Source organism: Nothoprocta perdicaria, unplaced genomic scaffold, assembly GCF_003342845.1.
Source record: "Nothoprocta perdicaria isolate Ctin4 unplaced genomic scaffold, notPer1 scaffold_111, whole genome shotgun sequence".
In the NCBI taxonomy this organism is placed as follows: domain Eukaryota; kingdom Metazoa; phylum Chordata; class Aves; order Tinamiformes; family Tinamidae; genus Nothoprocta; species Nothoprocta perdicaria.
Window position 1 is genome coordinate 1,749,831 of NW_020454217.1, and position 23,080 is coordinate 1,772,910.

At 35.5% G+C, this 23,080-nt stretch overlaps 1 protein-coding gene across 6 annotated transcripts in view; it reads right to left on the reverse strand.

The window, feature by feature from the left end:
• EXOC6 (exocyst complex component 6) overlaps positions 1-23,080 on the reverse strand; it is an 84,917-nt gene that overhangs the window by 48,853 nt on the left and 12,984 nt on the right. For 4 of the 6 annotated variants that reach the window (XM_026051040.1, XM_026051060.1, XM_026051068.1 and 1 more), the window contains exons 2-15: positions 20,191-20,362; positions 19,030-19,077; positions 18,836-18,926; positions 17,937-17,982; positions 11,916-12,120; positions 11,026-11,181; positions 10,493-10,561; positions 7,684-7,767; positions 7,544-7,590; positions 7,093-7,213; positions 5,138-5,209; positions 4,408-4,505; positions 3,348-3,453; positions 311-420 (exon numbers count right to left, since the gene is read on the reverse strand). In XM_026051040.1, the coding sequence (XP_025906825.1) occupies positions 311-420; positions 3,348-3,453; positions 4,408-4,505; positions 5,138-5,209; positions 7,093-7,213; positions 7,544-7,590; positions 7,684-7,767; positions 10,493-10,561; positions 11,026-11,181; positions 11,916-12,120; positions 17,937-17,982; positions 18,836-18,926; positions 19,030-19,077; positions 20,191-20,362 (1,425 nt within the window). The remainder of the gene's footprint in view (positions 1-310; positions 421-3,347; positions 3,454-4,407; positions 4,506-5,137; positions 5,210-7,092; positions 7,214-7,543; positions 7,591-7,683; positions 7,768-10,492; positions 10,562-11,025; positions 11,182-11,915; positions 12,121-17,936; positions 17,983-18,835; positions 18,927-19,029; positions 19,078-20,190; positions 20,363-23,080) is intronic. The other 2 variants (XM_026051075.1, XM_026051047.1) reach the window with 1 other exon arrangement.

The following is a 23,080-nucleotide window of genomic DNA, read 5'->3' on the forward strand; positions in this document are numbered from 1 at the left end:
TTGTTAAGTGAAAAGCTCTCTATTTAAATCAGACAATATTTTAAAAGTCTCACCAGCATTTTAGACTGCTCACTATGCCAAGCTGCATTCATTATATTCATCCATATTCATTCACGCACATAAACATTAAATGTGTTACAGCACTCAGAAACTATGTATTAAATTTAGAGAATTGTTCATGGGAATTAGGAAACAAGCATATCTAACAAGTATTTAGGAAGATACATTTTCAATTTATTGCATATTTTTAGGGCATGGAAGAGACATGGAAGTTATAGATTACTTTATACTCCTGGCATTTAAAGCTTACCTTCGGTGAAGTGACTCTGAAAATTTAAGGCTTGCATAAATAAATTCCTTAACCTGGATATAAATTTGAGGCACTGACTGAGACATTGGAAGCTTCTTTGGAAAGCACTGCTATGAAAACAAAGATAATGCTATGTTACATTTTAAACTTTCATTCTAAGGAGAGATTGTATTAAATACAACAATTCTAATTCTATTTTTCTGGTTTTCCTCAATATAGGCTGGATAGTGGGCTGGAATTACCTCTGTTTAAATAACTAACATGAAAATACAATATTAACAATGTTAACATTTATATGTTAAAATAAAATTTAAAGACTTCAGGTAATTTCAGATTTCCTTCTAGAAAGTAATTTAAAAAATGCACATTAAAAAAAAAAAAGTACCAAAACACTTTTAATCTGAATAGAAAAAAATAAAAAACAGGATATGTGCTTTAAACAACGTTTGCAATTTGCCAGAGAAAACAGCAAAGTTAAATATGAGATCTTCAAAGCATCTTGCAGATTTTCAGACATGTATATTTATTGCCACACATTTACATCATACAGATGGTTCACAAAACTAAAGCATTATTTATATTCTTTTTCATAAACTTGGATGAGCACATTTTATGTATATTGCTAGTCTGTAACAATGAAATCATGCTTCTTACTTCATTTTTACATTTGATAATGAATTTGGGGGGACAGAGAAGATAGTGCAATTCAATTAAATCTACAGACACCAGATAGACAGTACTGTATTGAATATATTGCATTTGAAATCCCCCAATTAATTTTCTGTTGACTCTATGACTAATGCATGAGAAAAATAATTAACAATTGGTATCATCCCAGGAGAATTTTATTTCTTCAAATAAAAGCATCATCAAGAGCAGATCAACACCGTATGTGTGTGCTCCAGCAGGGACACCTAGAGCACATGGCACAGGGTGGCAGCCAGGCAGGTTTGGAAGAGGAGACTTCACAACTTCTCTGGGCCGCCTGTTTCAGGGCTCACCCTCACAGGAAAGAAGTTCTTCAGAGATGAAACTTTCCGTGTTTCAATTTGCACCGTATATACATATATATACACACACACACACACACACCATATATACATATATATATCCCTGTGTGTAACCCTGAGGCAGCAACAGAGAGGTGACATGGATGAGTTTATAAACAGTAATCAATAGAAGTGATGCTAGGGCATTTATCAAGTTTTTCTTCCATGCAGATTCCTTGCTATCTAATAAAACGTCAGGTAAGATTTCAGTCTTTTATTCAATATGGGTGCTTAAAAATTCTCTCTCCTCAATCTCATAGCCTATTTCGCAAGCTTTTAGGAACATGATTATCTTTGAGACCTCTTCCACTCTATTAAATTTGGTTAGAGTCAACTAAACTGGATCAAAAATTCGTAGGACACAAGGGAGAAAACAAAACAAAACAAAATCCCTCACACTCTTGTTCCTAATGATGCCCTAATACAATACAGCCTGGCTAACATACAGGTTTCAAAGCTTTTTTATAAACATATGTAAAAATCATTATCCCTGCTTTACAGATGAATTAACAGGGACGGGGAGATGTGAAGTGACTTACCCAGTGTCACACAGCTGGTCAGTGACAGAGTTGGGAATAGGATCCAACCTGATTCCCAGCTTTAATCTCAAGCTCACTCAACCAAAAACTAAGCATCAGGCTGAGATTCTGCCCCCAAAATATCTACAAATGAAGTGCTGCTCACTACAAAATAACAATCTCTTTCCGTATCATAAAACAAAATTAAAATTGATATGTATACAAAATATATTCTCTTCCTAGTGAAACACAAGCCAAATGTTTTTGCTAACTATATGTGTTCATATACTCACACATACACACAAATAATAAAAAGATTTGCATTGATACATCAGAGAGAAAAAGGAAAGGAAGGCTGACAAAATTGTTTAATACCATTTAAAAAAATCTCTGCAATTTATCAGCAAAATCATCATGCTAAATAGTATCAAGTGCACCCTATACTTCTGATCTCATGTGGACTTTTCTTACATTGGTATTATTTTATAATAATATATCACACTGGCTAAATAAATTGATAGAGAAAAGCATGATAAAATAACTTCAACAGATGGACAAGATACGACAGAAATTAAAGGACTATTAAAGTCATCACAGCAGAAATATTATTTTTAAAGAATTGTTAAAGATAATTATATATGATGATTTATAAACTCAGCAAGCACTTTGGAGTTCTAATCCTCATAAAACTCACCTTTCATTTTTCATCATCTTCACAATAAAGCTATTAATGATATGGAGTGATTACAGTTGCCTGTTAAGTCCCTGCTAAATTGCAGGTATTTTTAATGGCAGATTTTGTAGAAAGCAGTTTCCCTCTAAATCAGTTACTTCCCCTGTCTCACAGTTCTTAGTTTTATTCCTCTTCATAGACTCCATCTCTTGGAGAGCATTACCAAAACGGTACTTGAATAGCAGAAAATACTAATAATCTTTCTGTGAAAGTAGCTCTTAGTGAGAAAATGGCTAATGGCTATTCTGTTGGAATGTTAGCACTGCAGAATTACTTATAGTCCCTTTGGGTTTATTTCTCCTTAGATATCCAGACATAAATAATTAACTTACACAGAAAAATAGTGAAATTCTTGTTTATTATTACATATATAGGTTTTTAATACTAAAGCATATAACACACTTTAGGTTACTAAATCCACTATGATGAAATACATTTTAAGCTATCTGTAATTTTAAAAGACTGTATTTTAATTAAAGACTGTTCTAATTAATCAAAGTGCATTATTAATTTGTTTAGAAAAGAATGGGTCACATTATTCACTCAAACTTCAGAGCAAATGACTACAGCTTGAATTACATATTTATCAATGACTAAAATTACCCATAAAGATGATGATTTAGCCTCTTAATCTACCTGGCTTTTCAAACCTTAATTACTTCTTAATTATAAAAATCATTACTGTCCTACACGTCGTTAATTGGATTTTGGCAAATTTTAATATAATTTTTTCTTACCTTATCAAGTTCTGGATCTTGAAAAGGAAATTTGCTTATAACTATTTTGTATTCCTCTTCATTTGCTACAGGAATAGGGCTGTAGTTGTCTGCTTCAAAAATATCCCTGATCAGAATAGTTAGGGAGGTGAAAAAAATTATAACATGTATTAACACTGAAAAATAATGTAATTAAAATACATGTATATTAAAATAATTTTTATATCACATTTATTATCACATACACTTTCAAAAAGCAACATACTGTAACAACTATAATCTCCGAAATTCAAACTGTATGAATTTGCAAGTACTTTTTATAATGAGTCTAACTCTATGGAGAAAATAGATCACAACTGCATAACTACAGCTACATGCAGTGAAGATGACTCAGATACCTCAAGCAGACATGGGGCCCCAACCAATTTAAGTATCCCTGGATGTCTCTAGAAGTCCTCTGATCATATCAGGGGCCTAGAGAGCTTAAAATCCTTAGACATTAAACTTGAGCAACTGATTTATTTTATTAACATGTTCTGCAATACAATATAATTTCCTAGCCTGTGGTTTCAGAGATCATACCCTATCTGCAGGGCAGTCCTGGGCTGCCCTACTCCTGATTTTGCCCAGTCAAATGCTTCCAAGGCAGAAATGGAAGCGAACCTGCACTAAAAGCTCTCTCTTTCTGGCAAAAGAACAAGACTTACTGGCAATAACAGTTATCTGTTGGGGAGATACACTTATCAGCTAAATTTAAATGTTAAGACAACCCAAATTAGGAACCTAATGTCCTGTTGTGATAGCCGGGGGTGATTAGGTTCCCAGTGGAGAAAAAGAGGCATCTCCCTTCTTGGTCTTTTCCCTTTGCAGAACTGCCTGTTCCCCATTAGCTACAGAAGCAGCTTGGACAGCTATTTTCCCAAGTACCATTTATATGTGATTAGTCCTTAGTCCTACTTGACCACGTCTTCATACATAATACTGAGTTAATCAATTCTTCCAAAATTATTACTCTATCAAAAAGTGAGGTATAATAAAAACAACAGATGCAACAAAGGCACAATTAATTTGAAACACTAACCTGAACAATCCAGACCACTTTTTAAGTAATGTTTCATTGTATTGGTCTCTTATCTCAAATAAGAGATCAAATAAACGATTGACAGGAAAACCATAACCCTAAGGTATAAAAAGGGAAAGGATGGGTAATTCAAGAACTAATACACTCATCTCTATCACATCAGTTCAAGATATTGAGATTTCTTATCCAGTCCTGTCACTTTTATAAAACAAACTCTAGTACTTTAAATACACCACTACTTTTAAAAGATTACATATAACATTTTTACTAAATACTTCATGCTGTTCCCAGATTTTTAGCTATTTCTCTATAACACTTTAACTTGCTATTTATTTAAAAACTAGCCTGCTTTATCAGTGTATCTGTTAAATATTGTAAGAATAACTTGATAATAATGTTCATTTGATCTTTCAACTACAACACTAGTGACAAATGGAATATTAATCTTCCTAAAAAACAGAAGTAAAGAAAAATCATATACAAAATACAGAACTAATATTAATTTTGTATGGATATGGATGCTAATTGTATTGCAGGAATTGGTAAAATTGAAAAGCAGGAATCAGAATAAGAAATACAGATGTTTTTATTATTTAAATTATTATTGTGTAATTATGTTCTTGATTCATACATATGACTTTAGGGAATTTCAAAGCACTGAACATAGATATCTTAAGAAAAAAAAAAAAGGACCATAGTGTTTCAATCGAGTTACTCACATAACACCAACCTGCAAAGTATCAGCAAACACTACAATGAGATTCTTCAGTTCCAAAACAAGGTCAGGATCACTGCAATATGACTGAAAGTGAGATACTCTGATTTGGTTAAAATATTTTAAAATCTTGGACACACTTTTTGAAATAACATTGTCATAGAAGGGTAAAGTTTCCTGCTTTATCCTTTTCCCCAACTGCCTTTGTAAAAGCAATTTAGGCTCCATTTTCTTCACTTATTCCAGTTATATATGAGTATTTGTCTATCCATACTACAAAAGTTCAGAAAAAGTAAATGAAAATTCACTGTGCCATAAACAGAAATGTGTATTCTCTAGAAAAAAAAGCAGTGAATTGCACTTACTTTGATGGAACACCTTAAAATGCTTTGCTAAATGAGTAACAGAAAGGGATTTCCACAAGAGATGCTTTTAAAGATGATCTAACTAGCATTAACACTGTTCCACCCTCAGTTTATAAGGGAAAACACTATAAGAACATTTACTAAATATGCACAACACTCAGATTACACTCAGCTGTGAAAAGTCACACACCTAAGCTACTGAGTCCACTAAATGACTGATACTTATATTTCAGAGGTGTAGAATCATATAGCTAAGATTTTCACTTTTGCCTCACCATTCTCAATACCAGATAATGCCTGTTCCACCTTTCCGTAATTTTTTCTCTTGGCATAATCAAATACAGTAAGAGTTTGGCTTTTAAAATGTCAGAAGACAATATATGCCTTTTTAAAAGCTAGTCCATACTACAGTCATGTTTGGAGAGATTAACTTCACAGAACTGGTTTTGATTAGAGTTATGGATTTTGAGAAGAAATAGTGATCAATTGTAGTGCCAGATATTGTATAGTTCTTTAAATTAGAGATTACATAACTTTTAAATCTTAAATTATCATATCCTCACATAGGTTTATAAGCCAATATTAATATAAAGTCAACTAACCTGCTCAAAAAAATGCTGAGTATCTCTCAGCTTAGTCCAACCCTCTGAAATAAATCAAGGACTATGAAAACGAAATCTCATGTTCCATTGACCAACACATTTCCTTGATCTTAAGGAATAATTGCAATTTGTTTTTCCACTATTTTTCTTAAGTACACATGAAATGCAAAATACTCCTTAAACTAAAAATCTATTGTAATAAAAATAATGTGAAGGAACAGTTTCTAGCAAATATTAAAATAAAAAAGCAAGAGAAGATCTTTCCTCACACTACACGTTTTACTAAATAAGATCTTGCTGGTAACTCTGAAGAAATATACTAACAGTCACTCTCAGTAAACAACAGTATTCAATTGGTTATTGTATAAGAATAAGAAACAGCATGCAGATATTAAGAATCAGTCGAGCAAAGAGTAAAAGTACAGCTTTAGGATCACACTTTGAATATACTGGAATGTTATGCTAATGCATTCTGGTATCTGTCAAGATTTTTCTATACCTTTACCTCCATATCAAGATGTTACATTGAAGAGGTAGCTCCAAGGGTTTTGCTGCTGGAGTTTATTTTGGAAACAGGGCATTTGGAATGATAATTAGGAACTATTTCCTGGTGGTGTTTTCAGTGCTGAACTATTCAGTCTGATCTAATGAAGAGGTCAGTTGAGACTAATGAGGAAGGATTGCAATAATAACAGCAGATTAACTCTGCATATTCTAAACTGCTGGACTAAGAGAACGTTTGGAAGACCCAGTGAGTTGTAAATCAGTGGAGGATTATGCAAATAGCCCATGGCTGGGGATCACAGCCTGATACTATTGGGAAAAACAAAAGCTTGGCAGGCTCCCTCCCCAATCTGAGCAATTTTTAATCACAGGAAAAAAAAAGAAAAAAAGAACACATGAAGGAGGTAATTTTTCAGTACATTATTAGTGTAGTTTTAAACACACATAGCTCATATGTAAATGGATTTAAATCGTATTGGTGCTACATTTTCTCACTTACTGAATGGGTTCTAAGGACAGCAATGATCTTTGAAAGAGCCATGTTCCAGAGTTCATCAGTATACGTCTTGGTCACCAGTCCTTGGGTCACATGTAAGATGTGGTCTTCTACTACAAAGAAACTAAGACAAAAACAATACTTAAGTTAAAAAGTTAGTTCCAAACACTAGAGCAAATTTTGCCCTTTCACACACAAGTACAAATCAAACTCTAGTCGTGTGAGAAGTAAGACTTGGGTGTTCTGTTTGGCCCACCATAAAGTCATAATACTAAAAGCTTGTTTTATGACAGTGTGGCAATAAACTTCTAGCATAAGGGAGCTTTTCAATGCCCACATGATTTGCACAGAAACTGAATCTTTCAGAAGAAAGTTTTAGGAAGATTCGTGAATAGAGGGTGGTTAAGAATCAATACAGCAAAACTGGAAAAAAATCTCCATTTAGAAAACTTACCCTACAATTTGACTGAAGTATCTTCTATAGCCTTCTACTGTTTCATGCTTTCAGTGAAAAAGAAAACAAGTTTAGGAATAAAAATAGCATTGAATATTAGGTACAACCCAAGTTACTGCAAAAACAAAAGTGGTGGTTACCATGCTTGACTGCGGCTGCAGAACTAATCTTGCTTGTTTCCTTCTTTGCTTTCTGTAGTAATTTTCAAATATTTCTCCATCACCCTAAACCAAGAGGAAAATAGTTAAAACAAGAAAACTCTCTCAGTATGAAAAAGTACTTCTGAAATTAGGGGTAGAATTCTCTGTTCTGAACTACAACCACATATTTTGCATTTGTTCCACACTCAGACATTCAGCCCAGATCATCGAAATTTTGCATGCATGAAATGCTCAGATTTTTTTTTAAAGCAGTTTACAGATTGTACTGAAGAGAAAAATTCTTCTTACACAATTACACTTCATCAAATAATACTTATGCTTTCAACACATTAAACAATTATGTAAAGACATGAATGTATGTTCAAAATTATGGTCTACATACCAAAGGAATTTTTGTAGGTAAGACTTTAATTATTGTAGTGGTTACTCACTTTTTCTTTAAATTACCCAAGAAACTGACTGCATTATATTAGCTGTAATAATGTTTCTGATATTACACATCTTGATACTGAATGCATTTGCACTGCATGAGCAGAATACATATAAGTTATGCCTAATATTTGCTTATTTCCTTTGGAACTGGTAAATATAGTAACTACAGATTTGGATTTTTCTCCTATTGGTCTTGAAAATACAATGCCTTCTGTGCATGATTATACTGTGAGAAATTCAAGTGACACCCTAGCTGTCTTCTTAAGATGACCATTCAGTGCAGACCATCCGTCCATCTGAAATCAGTGCTACGCTGACTCACCTGCATACTGAATGCAATACAATTTGCATGCAAGCACAATACAGTAGCTTAACATTTTTTAAGGTTTGTTTTTACCTTCTAAGCCTATTATTAGACCAGTACTATAAAGAGTTCCATTATTTGGGCTTCCAAAATAATTCCCAAATCCACATAAATAAATATATTATAGGAACTGCACATTCCTAAGCCAGCATTACTTATCTCACACCTTTAGGAAATACAACAGCAGAAGATTAAATTCAGTATTTTAAGTTCATACTGAATTTTTGGCCATATTCAAGCATACTGTTAATCTACTCTCCCCAAAAGCTTGATACTCAGAGATTATTCACTAGAAGAGCTTATTATAGCAAACTTTACAATGCATTATCATTCATACTATCACATATTTATCAGGCATACTAATGAGTCACCTCCAGCCCAAGTGTTCAATGCAGGTTTTCAGACACCCCAAAACAGTATTTACTCTCCTTCCCAAATCACATCTCTGTCCCAACAGAAGTGTCTCAAGTGGAAAAGAACAATTGTTCTTCTTAAAAGAACACACCGAAAATTGAGATTTAAAAATCTCGTGACACACCATGCAATCCTATGCAATCATAATCAGCAGCTGAGGCATAACTATCCCTTCAAACAAATATTCTAAAGTAATCAGCAGAATAAACAACCCTATAAACAACCTATAAAGGTACAGGTTAGTCTGCAAGATCAACAACAGCAACAAAACGAGTAATGAAGAGATTAAACTTTGCTAACACATTCCAATGAGAGTGACAAGTATAAAACAGTGAAGTTACATTGGGGTCTATCTCAGTTACAAGAAATTCATAAAACGAGTGAGCACAACACGAGTTGCTCCAGAAGAAAGGTTGGATCCAAGCAGGCAACAGGCATGTACCACAAACTGGAAGAACTTAAGAGCTGTCAAATATTTTAGACCGTCAGATATAACTGTTGCTTTCTATATGATCCACTCTCTTAAGAATATTATGTTTTTCAAAAACTCTTCCATTTCATAACCTAAAGAAAAGGTTTTGTCCATGACTAGTATGTTTGGTGTGTTGGTACCTTGTAATCACAAGGTTGTAATCACAAACCTTCTTCATAATGACTGAAGCTATGGAGTGCTTTGAGGTCTGCAAAAGCCTCCTTTCTTCTGCAATACGAAGGAGTATAAAATTTATGTTCTGTGCTAAAAGACAGTATTTTCTACAATTTCATAAGAGAGAGATAATTCACTTCTAAGGTGACATCTGCTTGTGAGATAAAGTCTCAGAGCAAAAATGTAACGAATAGCCACCTTTTGTAACCTCCCTACTTCTGCTGTCATTGTATAATTCTGCAAGCCCCAAAACATGAAGAGATGGTTTACCAAGGGAAGTAAAGGAGAAGGACTCCAAGAAGTGGTTAATGCACAGCTAATCCTACCAGGGGTTATTAATCAGATGATGTCAGTCGTGAGAAAATAATAAATCATTTTTTACTAAGTTACTCCCCAAAAGTTTAAGTTCTTGTTAGCCTATTCATTGTCCTTCTGCTGCCACGTCTAATAGGAGCTGTTGTTCCTCTGCCACTGATTCTGGTCTAATCTGTCTCATCACAGTCTGCCACAATCTTCAGCTTCTGCAGACTATTTTGCTCTACTTTTTTGATTTCCACAAGGTTCAGACTGAACATACCTATGTTTTGTAATGTTGACCATCTTCCCCCAAACATTTGGACAACATGGTACACTTGGGAGAACTGCAAAAACGGTATTATCATTATTGAGGCAGATGAGCATTTATTACATATATTCTTAAAACCACTTAAGTAATTAAGTCTTGCTGTGTGCTCCTTTCTTATGCACATAAAATAAACATGCAGTAATACCCTGAGTACCTATGCTCCATCTATTTCAGACAGTTCATCCAGGACTATGTAAGAAATATTCTTGCTTGCTTGCGAATTTTAAGAACATAAAATGTATGAAAATGAACACTCAACTTCAAAAAAAAAATACACAATCTTTTTTAAAGTCAACTTAATACATACCAAAACTGAGTAGATATGCAAACACCTATAGACTGGAGAAAAGTCTACAAGATCTTGAACAGTTAAAACCTGAAAGAGGGGAAAAGAAAAAAAAACACATATAAAGCATATAATCTGCATAATTTAATATGTAATCAACAGAACCTGTCCATTCCATAAATACTGTGTAAGGCATCTTACTGGTAAGGAATTATCATTTCCTTTCAAATTCAGTTTTAGTGCCCTTAATTTTGAAACTGCTCAACTTGGCTTCCAGGAATATGGTTATTTTGTGAGGAATTAGCAGTTTAGTAGAGCATGATGTTAGTAGACCAATGAATCTAAAATTTGAACAAATACGGAAATTCTTTGGGTTAAATACAAAACCATGATCGCATCAAGCCAGCAAAACTCAACTCCACAGGCTGACAGGTCTTATGGTCACTAAAACCACTATTTTTGTAGAAAGTGTTATAGAAAATATGCTATAATGAGTGATCATAATAAGATTATCTAGTTTTGCCAGCAATCGCACTGATTTAGGATGAAGTTACCTCTTCCTCATGCTCATCTTCTTCCTCAAACGTTCTCTTCAATGTAATTTCATTCTTGGACTCCCAAATTCTGTTTTTACCTAAATGCATATTCCGACCATAGTTTACGTTATTCTGTTTCTGAAGAGTCGTACTAAAGGTTTTCTGCTGCTGTGCCTGTTTTAAAAGTAGCATCAATAAGGAGTGCTGCAATACAAATATCACTACTGAGGAATATATGCTATGGCGAGAAGAGCAGGTGTGTCTTAGTTTTATTCATCTTTACAGGCTGGCTAGATGGGCATCTCTCCGTTCTGGCAAGTCCTTACTTCCCACCCTCTCACCGAGCAACAGAGTGTCTTGCGGTTAAATATACAAAGTTTTTCTTTTCCTTTCTCGCTACAGTCTCAGGAAGAAAACTGCTTCTAGTCTAGGACACAAATACAAACTCAGAAGGAAAGTTGGAGCGCTATAAAGGAGCCACACTGCTTTTTTTTTTTAGCCAGAGACTGCTAGAATCAACAACTTTGTATCAAGAAGAAAAAAATATTTAGGATGTTAACAAGCACTTCACTTGCTTTACTTAAAGGTCTAGGTGATGACTACACCTACCCTAGACAACTCTTTGGGACTAACCTGAGGCTATCAGTGATAGACTGATGACAGTTTAGCCATACAAGCATACAATCAAAAGTAAATTAACTGTCCAAATGGGCTTTATAGACTACAATGAACTTCATGTTGCTGCAACTACACCATTGGCACTAGTCAATCTACTAACATAAACATACCCTAAATTACATTAGTTAACCACATTTTTTAGGAAGCATCTATTTTTTTCCATCTTTAGAGTAGTTTTCAGTAGATAACAGGGCAGAAACCATACTGCTTACCTACCAGGTAAGGCTTACCTGCTTCATTGCAGTTTCACCAATTTTATCAGAATGCTTTCGAATGCTCTCTAAGAAATCCTTGAGATCTGACATGGAAATTTCTTTTATTTCTTCACGCAGTTTTGGAAGATTTTCCATCATTATTTGGCAAAAACGGTACTGGCTAACTCTAGGAAGATACAGATTTTCTAGCTGTTCCATTGTTTTTAAAGCAGAATAGTATCTGCAAAGAAATCAAAATCAAATTATGTAGCTATTTTATTAATGTTTATAAAAACACTTTACTACATACATTAATTTCATATATATATATAATTAAATCAATCTATTCTTTTAAGAGAGTCATGTGAACAAAGGGTCACTCATGCAGTGTTTTAGTCTGGAAAAAAACAGTGAACTCTGAGCAACGCAGTCAAATTTTAAGAAAGCTCCTACGGTACTTGCTCTATTCAACAGAGCCCTAATGCCACATGTTGTAGTCTGCAGAGGGGTACTAAAGCCAACAAAAATATCTCCCTTCTTAGTTTAAATTACTGTACTGGGAAAACTTTTCTTTTTCTTTTTTAATTTTTTTTTTAATTGAATCTTGTATTCACCCAACTTTGCATTACCTGCATCAGACATCGAAATAAAATGCTTTGTTTGCAAACCATGAGTCTATTTATTGTTCTGACAAAGCACAGGACATCCCATCAAGAAAATGACTAACCTAAAGAACTGAATCTGCTACACCGCATAGGCATTATTTAAGCAGACATTTTAATAATTTGTTATTTTCCTGCCAAAAAAAGAAAAAAAAAATCTCTGTGATCCCTGTAGGAGGCTGCAAAATAATACAGAAATTAAAGAAACTGAAGCCAATTTGACATCTGAGAGTTAATTATCCATCTCCTCTCTCAGTACTTTCATAGATTACAAGGGTTTCAGGGTCAAGACTCATACTCGCTAAAACCATTCATCCGTTCTAAGCCTGCATCACATAAGGAAAAATCTGATGTTTCCAGATGATTTAAGAAAACATTACAATAGGAAATTTTAATAAAGGGAAATTAGTTCTCGGGTTTTCTGGAGAGATGAGTACAACCAGAGGCCATTCAGAGCACTGAGTTAGGCTCCTACACCTATTCCTGAAGTCAATACATTTTCAAGTGTCACATAGGCTTCAGAGTTCTGGATACAGCCAGAAAGCTTCTGAAAATAGTTACGTTATTGAAAAAAAATGAAGCAAAATAAATACGAGGAAATTCTGCTACAGACAGCAAAGCTAAGAAGGCAAGAAATGGAAATATCATGAATGCTAAAACTACAGAGTTAACAACCTTTTAAAGAGAAGTATACAGAAGAGGTCAGACAGGAGGAGGACAGCAATTATTCATAGATGTGACAGTAATTCTAGAAGCAATATTCTTACCAGCCATAGAGCCTAGGAAGAGGCATTGAAAAATGTATTTATTTTGGCCTGCTATAATATCAGAATAAGGTGAACTGGGGCCTTCCAGGCTGGACTTGAATAAGAAAAGGACAAAGGCTGAAATCTGAGATATCAGCTTGCTATTTAAATTCAACCCTTCCACTGCACTAATGTGGAACAATATCTCTACATCCAAGCTTATTATTAACTCCTTGAATTATAACTTTGAAAAGTGAAGGGGCTGAATCATTGTGAGCGCAGAAAGCTGAATATGTGCCAAGTCCCTTCAAAGTGTTAAAGAATCCTGGTAAATTGTCCTTTACAGTTATAGTGCTCAGGTTTTTGTTTTGTTTTGTTTTTATATAAAATACATATATTATTTTGTAAACATAGCAAGTAAAACACTTCCCACCAGTAAAACAATTCAATTTGATGGCTTTCTTCTTTAGACAGAGAAGCAATAGTAAGTTATCAAAAATTCATTTGTAACTTCTCTTTTCATTGCAAAATAAACATATATTTTGAGTGTTCTCAATCAAGGCATTTCTAAGCCAACAATTCAGTACAGGCAGAGGATGGGAAAAAACTTCTTTTCTTCCAAAAAATAACTTTCTAGAAACTGTAAATAAGGAGGTTTCTGTAAATAAAGAGGTTTCAAGGGTGAATTAAGAGCTTTTGCTTATTATATACTTGGTTTGTATAAAATATACATAAGACAATGGGAATGCTCCAGATATGAAAAGGTTTGGTGGTTTTATGTGGAGTGTGTGTGGAATAACAAATGACCGAGACAGTCACATGGTGAGACTTCTGGGGAATGAAACCGTAAGAGCATCAAAACTGTATAAAAGGTTTTTATTTAAATTATACAGGTCAGCTTATCACTGTTAGTTCACCTGGAAGGTTTTTGAGTGCGGACTCCAAGATCCAAATTAGCCTAATCCATTTTAAATCCATTCCACAGCCCCTCACTGATTTATACGTATATATATGCATGTGTATATATACATATTATAGAGAGCGAGCTCAGGACCTTGCCCTTTTAACATCTGTTCTGACAAAGCACTGAAACCATCTTGATTTGAAGATCACTTGCAGATGAGGATTAAATGAAAAAGTTTTGCATGTCATTCCACAGAACGATGTATGTGTATCTTCTGCTTAAAAAGCATTATATAGATTTAACTTGATGCTTAAGATTTTCTTTGACAGTTATATTAGTTGTCTACATATATTGCCAATCACTTGAGGAAAAAGGTTGCCCATTTAAATATAAATGAATTAAAGGAGTATCTTCAACAGTATTTTGTCATAAACACAGCAGTTCTCTGCTTATTCTTCTGAGCTAACTTTGTAAGAATAGGTTTACCAAAACAAATTTATTCATTTGAAACTGAAAATACAGATTTGAAACTCTAATACAGGTCCATACAATACGCCTGTGCAGAATTGAATTATCTTGCCTTCGGGGCCAGAAAACTATAAGGTGAATTGAAATAATCTTTACTAACTCCTCCAAACTATAAGAACAAAAAGTTCTAAAAACTGCAAAAAGCAGAATTGGAAGAAAGACAGAAATCAGTATTAAAATTCTGCATTATCTTATTCTAAAATCATCTAACTCCCAGAGTGAATGGTCAGGACTGTACCAGAATTTCAAATTTTAGGACAGGAATTATTAGTTTGAATTTCTGCTAGCAGTAATTTATGTTTTAAATGACAGAGAGAGTTATGATTTTTATCAATGGAATGTATTTTGGAGACAAAAAAAGAGAAATACTGCAACTTCCTAGGGAAAAAAAAAGGAGAGGAGAGATAGAAATCTTTAAAAATTTTATTTTCACTAAAAAAATTAATTTTAACTTAAGGACATCAAGTCAAAAATTTGCAAAAGGAATTTGAAAAAAAAATTCTTCTGCCTTTCATATCATGAAAGCATGCCATCCCTCACCACAGGAGCAATTTGACCCTCAGAGCAATTCAGGAACCTAAAGAACTAATCAACTGCATCTCTGACACAGTTCTGAAGAAAGGCCCTAGCACGGCTGGGAAAAGAATCCAAGTCCTTCAGTGGCAAAGTGCTCTGTCTGCAAGACCATACCCTCTCTTTAGTCCTCCTCAGAGTAGATTCAGGAAGATTTTGCAATAACTTTACTAGAATTATTTAATGGTATTTTCACCATAGGTTTGGGTAATATCATTTGTGGAATAAGAGTTGCAAATAAGCTAGTTCTAACAATTCCTAGTGAGACTGTTCACCCACCATCTTCTAAACTAGCCTGAAGCTTTCTCTTGAGACACATATCAATACTCACATGTACAAGCCAAGGTAATAGGCCTGTATAAAGTGTGTGACGACCTTACCTCTGACTTGCCGCTAAGTATCAGGGAAATTCAGGCTAAATTTATAACCTTTCTCTAGGTGTTTTGGAGAAAAGCAGAGAAATCACAGCCTCTCCCTCAGGCTTCCTTACCTAAGACTTAAAATCCTCTGTAAAGCTTTCCAGTCAACTATCTATTTGGAGCAGATTCCTCAATTATTTCTCCTCACTGCTAGAGTTCTTGTCAACTTGTGTTATACATGGCTCAGAAGACAGATAAATAGGATGCAGAGCCTTTCACCTCTAGGTCAGCAGTTCAAATAAAGCCCATGGTAGTGGGCTTTGGTTGGTAGTGACCAAAAGTTGCTATCAGCAGATGTCTTTTTGGACTCCTCAGTAAACCTTCATTCTATCTGCATAAAACAGTATGTATCCCAGACCCAAAACACTGCATTAACTTATAAGGTGACTGCTGTGAAGAGAAAAGGAAATAAAATTCCAATATTTATCCTAAAACAACCATTCCAAAAATATATAACATCCACACTTCGCTCTCCTCTTTCTTTAAACATTAGAATTTCTAGTTTCATTCATTTTGCAAAATCCTGTGACAAATCCAGCAATAATGAAATGATACTATAAAAACACAGTCACTCGAAAGAATAGAGATTGCTTTCTCAAGACCAACGTAAGCTTTGCCGCAATCACAGTGCTCAGCAAAGATTTATGAGAAAAGTTATCTTGGCCAAAAATAAACACCCCTCATCATTTTGTCAATAAAGGTTTGTGAAAGCTCCCATCTCTCATTCTTTTAAGAAAGACTCATAGCAAAAGTTGAGAAGGTCAGTTTTGAAATGTCTTATATCTGTACGAATCATCAGCCAAGACCGATGCTCTATAAGTCCTTGCCACTTCTGAGTCACGTCATGATAAATGCCAGGAAACAGTCACTCTGGATTTGTTGCCTGTTAAGCCACAAGGAAATTACCATCTGAATTAATTGCAAGTTCTACAGTTATCCACAGGATACCCACCTCTGGGCTCTAATAAAAAGAATTGTAAGTCACAAGCAAAGTGAAAGAAAGAAAAAAACACAGCATAGTTAATGAAAGAGATATTTGAGCTGGAGCAGTAGCCTGGAGCTGAGTTTGAACACTGTGTGCTCCACGTGCTTTCAAGATACATCAAAGCTATGGTAGCGCCCCTCTCCCTCAGATCTTGTTACGGGATGACAACGATATGTCCAAACCCCTCAATTCAGTGCATCTCCGTTTTACTTTGCAACATTTAACATTTCCTGTCTGGGAACTCCTTCCACAGGAAAATTATCAGATCTTAAACTCTTAAAATAATAGTAACAATTTTAGATCTGAAGAGCACAGATGACTTCTCAGAAAGCCCATCAGCAATTAGTGGATTTGAACTACAAAACTATTAATGAATGTGGAGTCAAAACGCTAAACGTCATTTGCCATTTTATCTCACCTAAGTGATCTACTCCAATGACATAAGGAAATACAACTCTCGATTGCTCTATGACCCAAAAGAAGTAACATTCTAGTTTTGGCAGCGTTAGAAAGTCGTTCTCTTGTCTGTAGTAGGAAGGATGTTCAACCGTTTCACTCATTCTGCTGAGCTGCTCTGAAAGCACTGCTACAAATCACTGCCAGCTACCTTAAGCGGGTGTCAAACCAGTTTCCAGTTCACAGGAAATGGCGTGTACTAGTCAAGCCAACAAGATCTACAGCAGTGGTTCCCATCTACCAAGTTCTGCTTGTAATAAGACACAGCATGGGGCCACGGCTATTAGAGTTTTCCTAAAGCTCTTGTATTTCTGCAGCAGACTTCCCAGAAAGTATTATGGCACCATGACAGAGCAGCTGGTGTGGCTGCCAGCAGCTGTGCCAGGCACACCGAGAGGTGATGACAATGGCACAGCAGGGGAAGAGACAGAGCCATCACAGGACAGAGGCAGCAGGAAGAGCAGCCAAGGATGAAGGTGGCAGTGGTCCTGCAGAAAGCAAGAAGGTGAAAGCAGCAGCAGGAGCACTGCTGTGATGGAATGTCTGAGGTGCAAGGCAGCAGGGTCAGCACTGGTGGGATGAGGTGGTAGCTATGGGGGGTAAGGAGTCAAGCCACTGCTAAGGGAAAATTGGTGATACTGCAGCAGTGAGTGCATCTCTGAAGGAATTGAAAGCAAAAAGGAGCAGGTGATCAGGTACCAGTTGGAAACCACTACTGCAGAGAGATTTGAGTTTTATTTTTTTAAAAAAAAGCTCTATTTTCTCATAGATACAATTCACTCACCTTTTTACATTCATCTGTTCTTTTAGTTTGCTGTACATTTCCAGCACTGTATAAAAAGATAAATTCATGGATCATACAGTGGCTTTAATTAATACAAGAGGAAAACAAAATAGACACAAAATAGGCCACAGAAAAAGATATGTTAAATTTACCGTAATCATTTCATACTATAGCCTAAAAATAATAAAAAATAGCAAAAAAAAAAAAAAAAAAAAAAAAAGTTCTTGAATGCAGCTAAGGAAAAGAAAAAAGATACAATATATATCAAGTATATTCATTCACTTATTACTGTAACTTCATATATATTTCCTGTCTCCATTAAAAGGCAACAGTACCATCTACTGTAACCACAAGTCAACACAAGACTCTAACAAAGAAAAAGTTTCAAACTTTCTTCATGCTAATATAAACAGGATAAAATCCTTATAGAACTGTGTGCAATCCTACAATATTTTCTGAAATAGAGTCCTTTTTTATATAAAAGTATTATTGCAATGCCACAGAGCTAAAAAACAATAGAATGCTGAAGAGTATCATTAATATATTCCTTAGAATTTAAACAATAAAGAAAATAATTCTTAAGCAACAACTTGTTGATTTTTCATACTACAAGTAAGATGGCATTTAAAGGTGCCCATAGGTACATTTTTTGCATCATTTATATCCATCTCATTGTTTTAGTACGAGCTAGCATAACTTTCCTATTTCAAATGCTATAAGCTCAGTCAATCTGTATGTAACACCTTTTTAAACACTCAGCAATTCCTTTGTTAAACTGGATGGTACAGGACAGAATTCGAACTTAAAAAAAATAAAATTCCTTTGCATTTTGACTACCGCGTGTTCTAAAAAAAAAAAAAAAAAANNNCTGTCATCAAATTTAACTCTGTGTCACTCACCTGGAAGGCAGAGCTGTAGTTTTTCAATGACTGTTGTAATATTCCGCTGCTGAACTCTGCATCGGATGATCTCCTCTGTTTGGGCTATCACCTTAGAGATTTTTTTTTCCAGAAAATTAAAATTAAATTATGCAAATATATTTAATTTGCTAAAAACATTCATAATGCCCATATAAGAAGCACCATTTTCTCACCTCTTTTCCAGAATCCTGAAACCTTCGGTTGGTATCAGTAACTTGGACCTTAAAAATAAATTTCACCTTTGTTAGACAAATATGCATATATTGCCCTGATGTGACTGCTCACCCTTGTAATCAGATCATGCTTCATGAGAAACTTAGAACAAAGAAATGCAAATTCAAATTAACTCTACAGCTTGAACTTGAACTTTTGATCGCAAAGGGCTTTTGTTAACTTCAATTACTTATGACAGTTCTTTCTAACAGATTCTGTGGCAAACTTCTCAAATTTACTTGGGATTTTTGAACTTTCCTTGTTTCTGTAGGTCTGTCAAACAATTCAAATCATTGACCCAATTGACCACTGGTCCCTTTTTGATAACCTCAATGAGCTCTATGGGCCATTCATTGTCTGTAAGAAATGGTGATTGCATTTTATGGTAATTAAACATTCATACTTTGCTGAATGCAAACACTGGGTGGTTGATTAACATCAAACGTGGAAATCTCCAAACCACAGCAACATTTTAATGCTGCAGGTGCAGGCGAAGCTCGACCTCAGATTTTCCCACATAGTAAGTGACTCATTAGGTCATCATAATAAGGAAGCACATTCTAGTTTATTAAAAATCTCATTAATTTCTGAACAAAGATGCTCAATGACCTCATTGACGCTGTATTTGGTCTCTTGTTATCTGAATATCCTTTATATAATGCTCTTCTAATCATAACCTCTGATGAACTATGCTCATTCTGTCTGGTGTGCATATTTTGCTCTCAAAAGTGTAAAGAGAGCTAAAAGGGACAGATCTCATAAATCACTATTTACAATTTGATTTGTGTGTAAATCTTGCTTCTCATTTCTAAAGAAAACTACTAACTCCACCTACTGTCCTACTCATAATGTAAAGAAAACTTATTTTTCAAATAAAATAATTCTGGCAACACTTTCTGAAATCTTATATTTAAACAGTCAGAATTAGACCTAATAAATACTCAACTTCGCAAATGTACTACTGGATCTGACAACACAGCCCTACTCATAAATCTTAAACAACCTGCTTCCCAAATTTGATGCAAACATCACAGTGTATATGATAATTGCAAAAAATTGTATCTTTGGTAAAGAGAAAAAAAAAGAACAAGTTACTACTTCTGAGTAGGCTATTTCCTTACCTTTAGTTTTTCTGCATTAGCCCTAACTTTAAGAAGTTCTGTAATAGCATCCACAAAGCCCTGATGGTGAAAATTGCACATCTTTTCTATCTCCCTGTCATGGTTACGTATGCAGGCATCTAGATTTTCCATAAACTTCTGGTGGGCATTTGGTTGGTCATCGTACACAGACCTGTGAAATACAAAAAAGAAAACCAAAGTTTACTTTTTTTTTTTTTTTACCCAGTTAAATATAGTGTGCAAGAATCTTTATTGAAGCCTCCCCTTAAAGAAAAAAAAAAAACACAAACAAAACCAGGTAAAGTCGCTTCCATAGCGGCTCATTTGCGATGCACTCCTCTAAAGTCAGCATTAAAAGAAAGAGATAGTCCAAAACGGAGCCCTGAACCCAGCCCTTATGGCATTAATCCAGGTGCTTAGCCCGTTACATCATGGTTGACCTGAGCCTCACTGCTCGACTCTTTCTGCCCTAATGCTCAAATATGGGTACAAAAGAACCCCAGCTCCCTCAAATAGCATGGATCACTTTTCCATCCAGTTCCACTGCTCGGTAAATGTAAAGCAGCACAAACACACAAATGTGCTTTCCTGGTATTCCCAGTGTTGGAGTTCGCGGTGCAGGCCGTGTGGGCCGCCGCGAGCCAAGGCCGCGGGCGAAACGCGCGGCGGCCGCAGCCGCAGCCGAGCGGCGCGCGCTGCCCCGGCCTCGCGCGGCTCCTCGGCGCCGCCGCGCGCCCAGCACCGCTCCCAGGGACACCGAACATGTGCCCACGGCGGCCACCGGAGTGGGGTCCATCCCAGGAACGGATGGAAATCCAAGGGCTGACACTACATGTGCTGGAAAAACAATTAAATACATAAACAACCAGGTCTTCTTTGGAACTCAGGAACTGAAATACAGCTTAAAGTGCTTCATTTATACGATTACAAGTTTTGGTGTGTACTTCTACAAGACAAACAGATTGCACATCTGTTACAAGTGCTGTCTGGGCTTTTTTGTTTTAATTATTTTGAGATGCAGAAGACTCTTCCAGCTGATGGAGTTTACTTGTTTATTTTACTAATTGTTAGAATAATGAATCTACCAACGCCAAGTCAATGAGAAATTGGGAGTGCAGCTGTTGAGCTGGGTCTGAAAGAGAAGTTGCATGGAAAAAGGCACAGATGTGAGAATAGGCACACGACCTATGGGCAATTTAAAGCTTTAAACCTTAGCTGAAGAAGCAAGAAAAGAGAATTATTGAGGACTGTCCTGGGCAGCAAGGTATGAGGTTTCCCAGCAAAGGTAAAGTAAAAGGTAACATTAGAAGGAGAAACATGCTTGATGCTTCATTTTTTTTCCAGTTTTAAAATAATCTTCAGGACAGGTAATCCCTTAGAATGGTCTTCCTCTTGGCATCAGACATTTTTGTTCTACAAGATACTTTGTTTCTGTCCTTTAACAAAATACTCTGTATGGAATAAGTGTAGCTCTGAACAGGCATGACTGTGGATAGCCAAGAGACATTAAGTCTAGACGCTGCTGCTGACAGCAGTGATGTCCAAACGCTTAGTCTCTAGAACAATATGGATTGCAAAACACTTCCAGTACTTACCCTAATCAGAGTCCTACAGTGTTGAAGTGTAACACACATACACACACACACAGGCTCTTCTACTTGGTTCCTTTGCTCTGCTAAGATCTACTTCATAACAAGCTGTTTGATAAACCTACAGCCTATGTCTGACAAGAACTTGTCCTTTTGAGGAGAAGGGACAAAAACAGACTGGAAACTGGAGTCTGCCTTTGGTGTAACAGTGCACAGTCCTTTTGGAGCTGGATGTGCTCTGCTGATTTTGGAGTATTCAGTAGCTGCAGCTCAGCATGGCTTTTCTGATACCTTCTCACTGCTTCAGGCCTATCAACCCTGACACACAAGCTGTTAAGATACTGAAAGGGGAAAATAATTTGTCACTGAAAGATTTCTTAGGTATTTAAAACATTATCAAATAATTCCAGGCAGCACAGGCACAAAAAAAAAAAAAAAAAAAAAAAAAAACAACCACCACCTCTAGAAGGACCTTAAGACAATTCAAAGTCATGTTCCTATGTGCTGCCGTAACCACGAGATTACCCTATTTTATTAGAGTTACTACTTCATATTCTGCATTCTATCACTTTCTAGAAGGGTACTAGCAAAATGGTGATCTATCATCTGCAGCAGTACTTGACAGACTCCCCTAAAATTCATGAGCTGTAAAAATTCCATATTGTGTATGTAAAGAGCTCCATCTTGTGGGAACAACAACAAATCCACCCTTTCCACCTCCCAAGCCACTGAAGAGAGTTCCTGAAGGAGAACTGCCTAAAAAAAGTCATCACAGTATTTAGAAGAAATTCACACTTTGCATTACAACTTCTCTGATATATATGAAGTGTAAGAGGATAAATTAAACAAGTTCACTAACCGTCTCGAAACACTGTATTCTTAAGATGTGATATACATGTTATTTCAGAAGCCTCTGAGCCAAAATATTGGTTGCTTTGAAAGCAAAGTGCACTTTGTCTAGAAATAAATTATGCTTTTTCTCAAAACTGTAAACACGTATGACACAATGAATGTCTCATTTATCTATACGTATCTATATCTATCTTATACTGAAGCTGATTTTCCATACATACATTTCAAAAATAGCCTAGACATATCTGGGAAAAATAATTACTAACTTATCTGAAGTTGTGTATATCAACTTATATAGCTTATGGCTGCTTGGACACATAGCACAAGGAATCTGGATTGTAAATCTGGCTTCACAGAGCTAAACTGGAAGGCAGACTAATCAAAACACTGAGATATCCTGAAGAAACACAAGGATCCCGAGATGCATCACATAGCTAATTCCTCTAAAT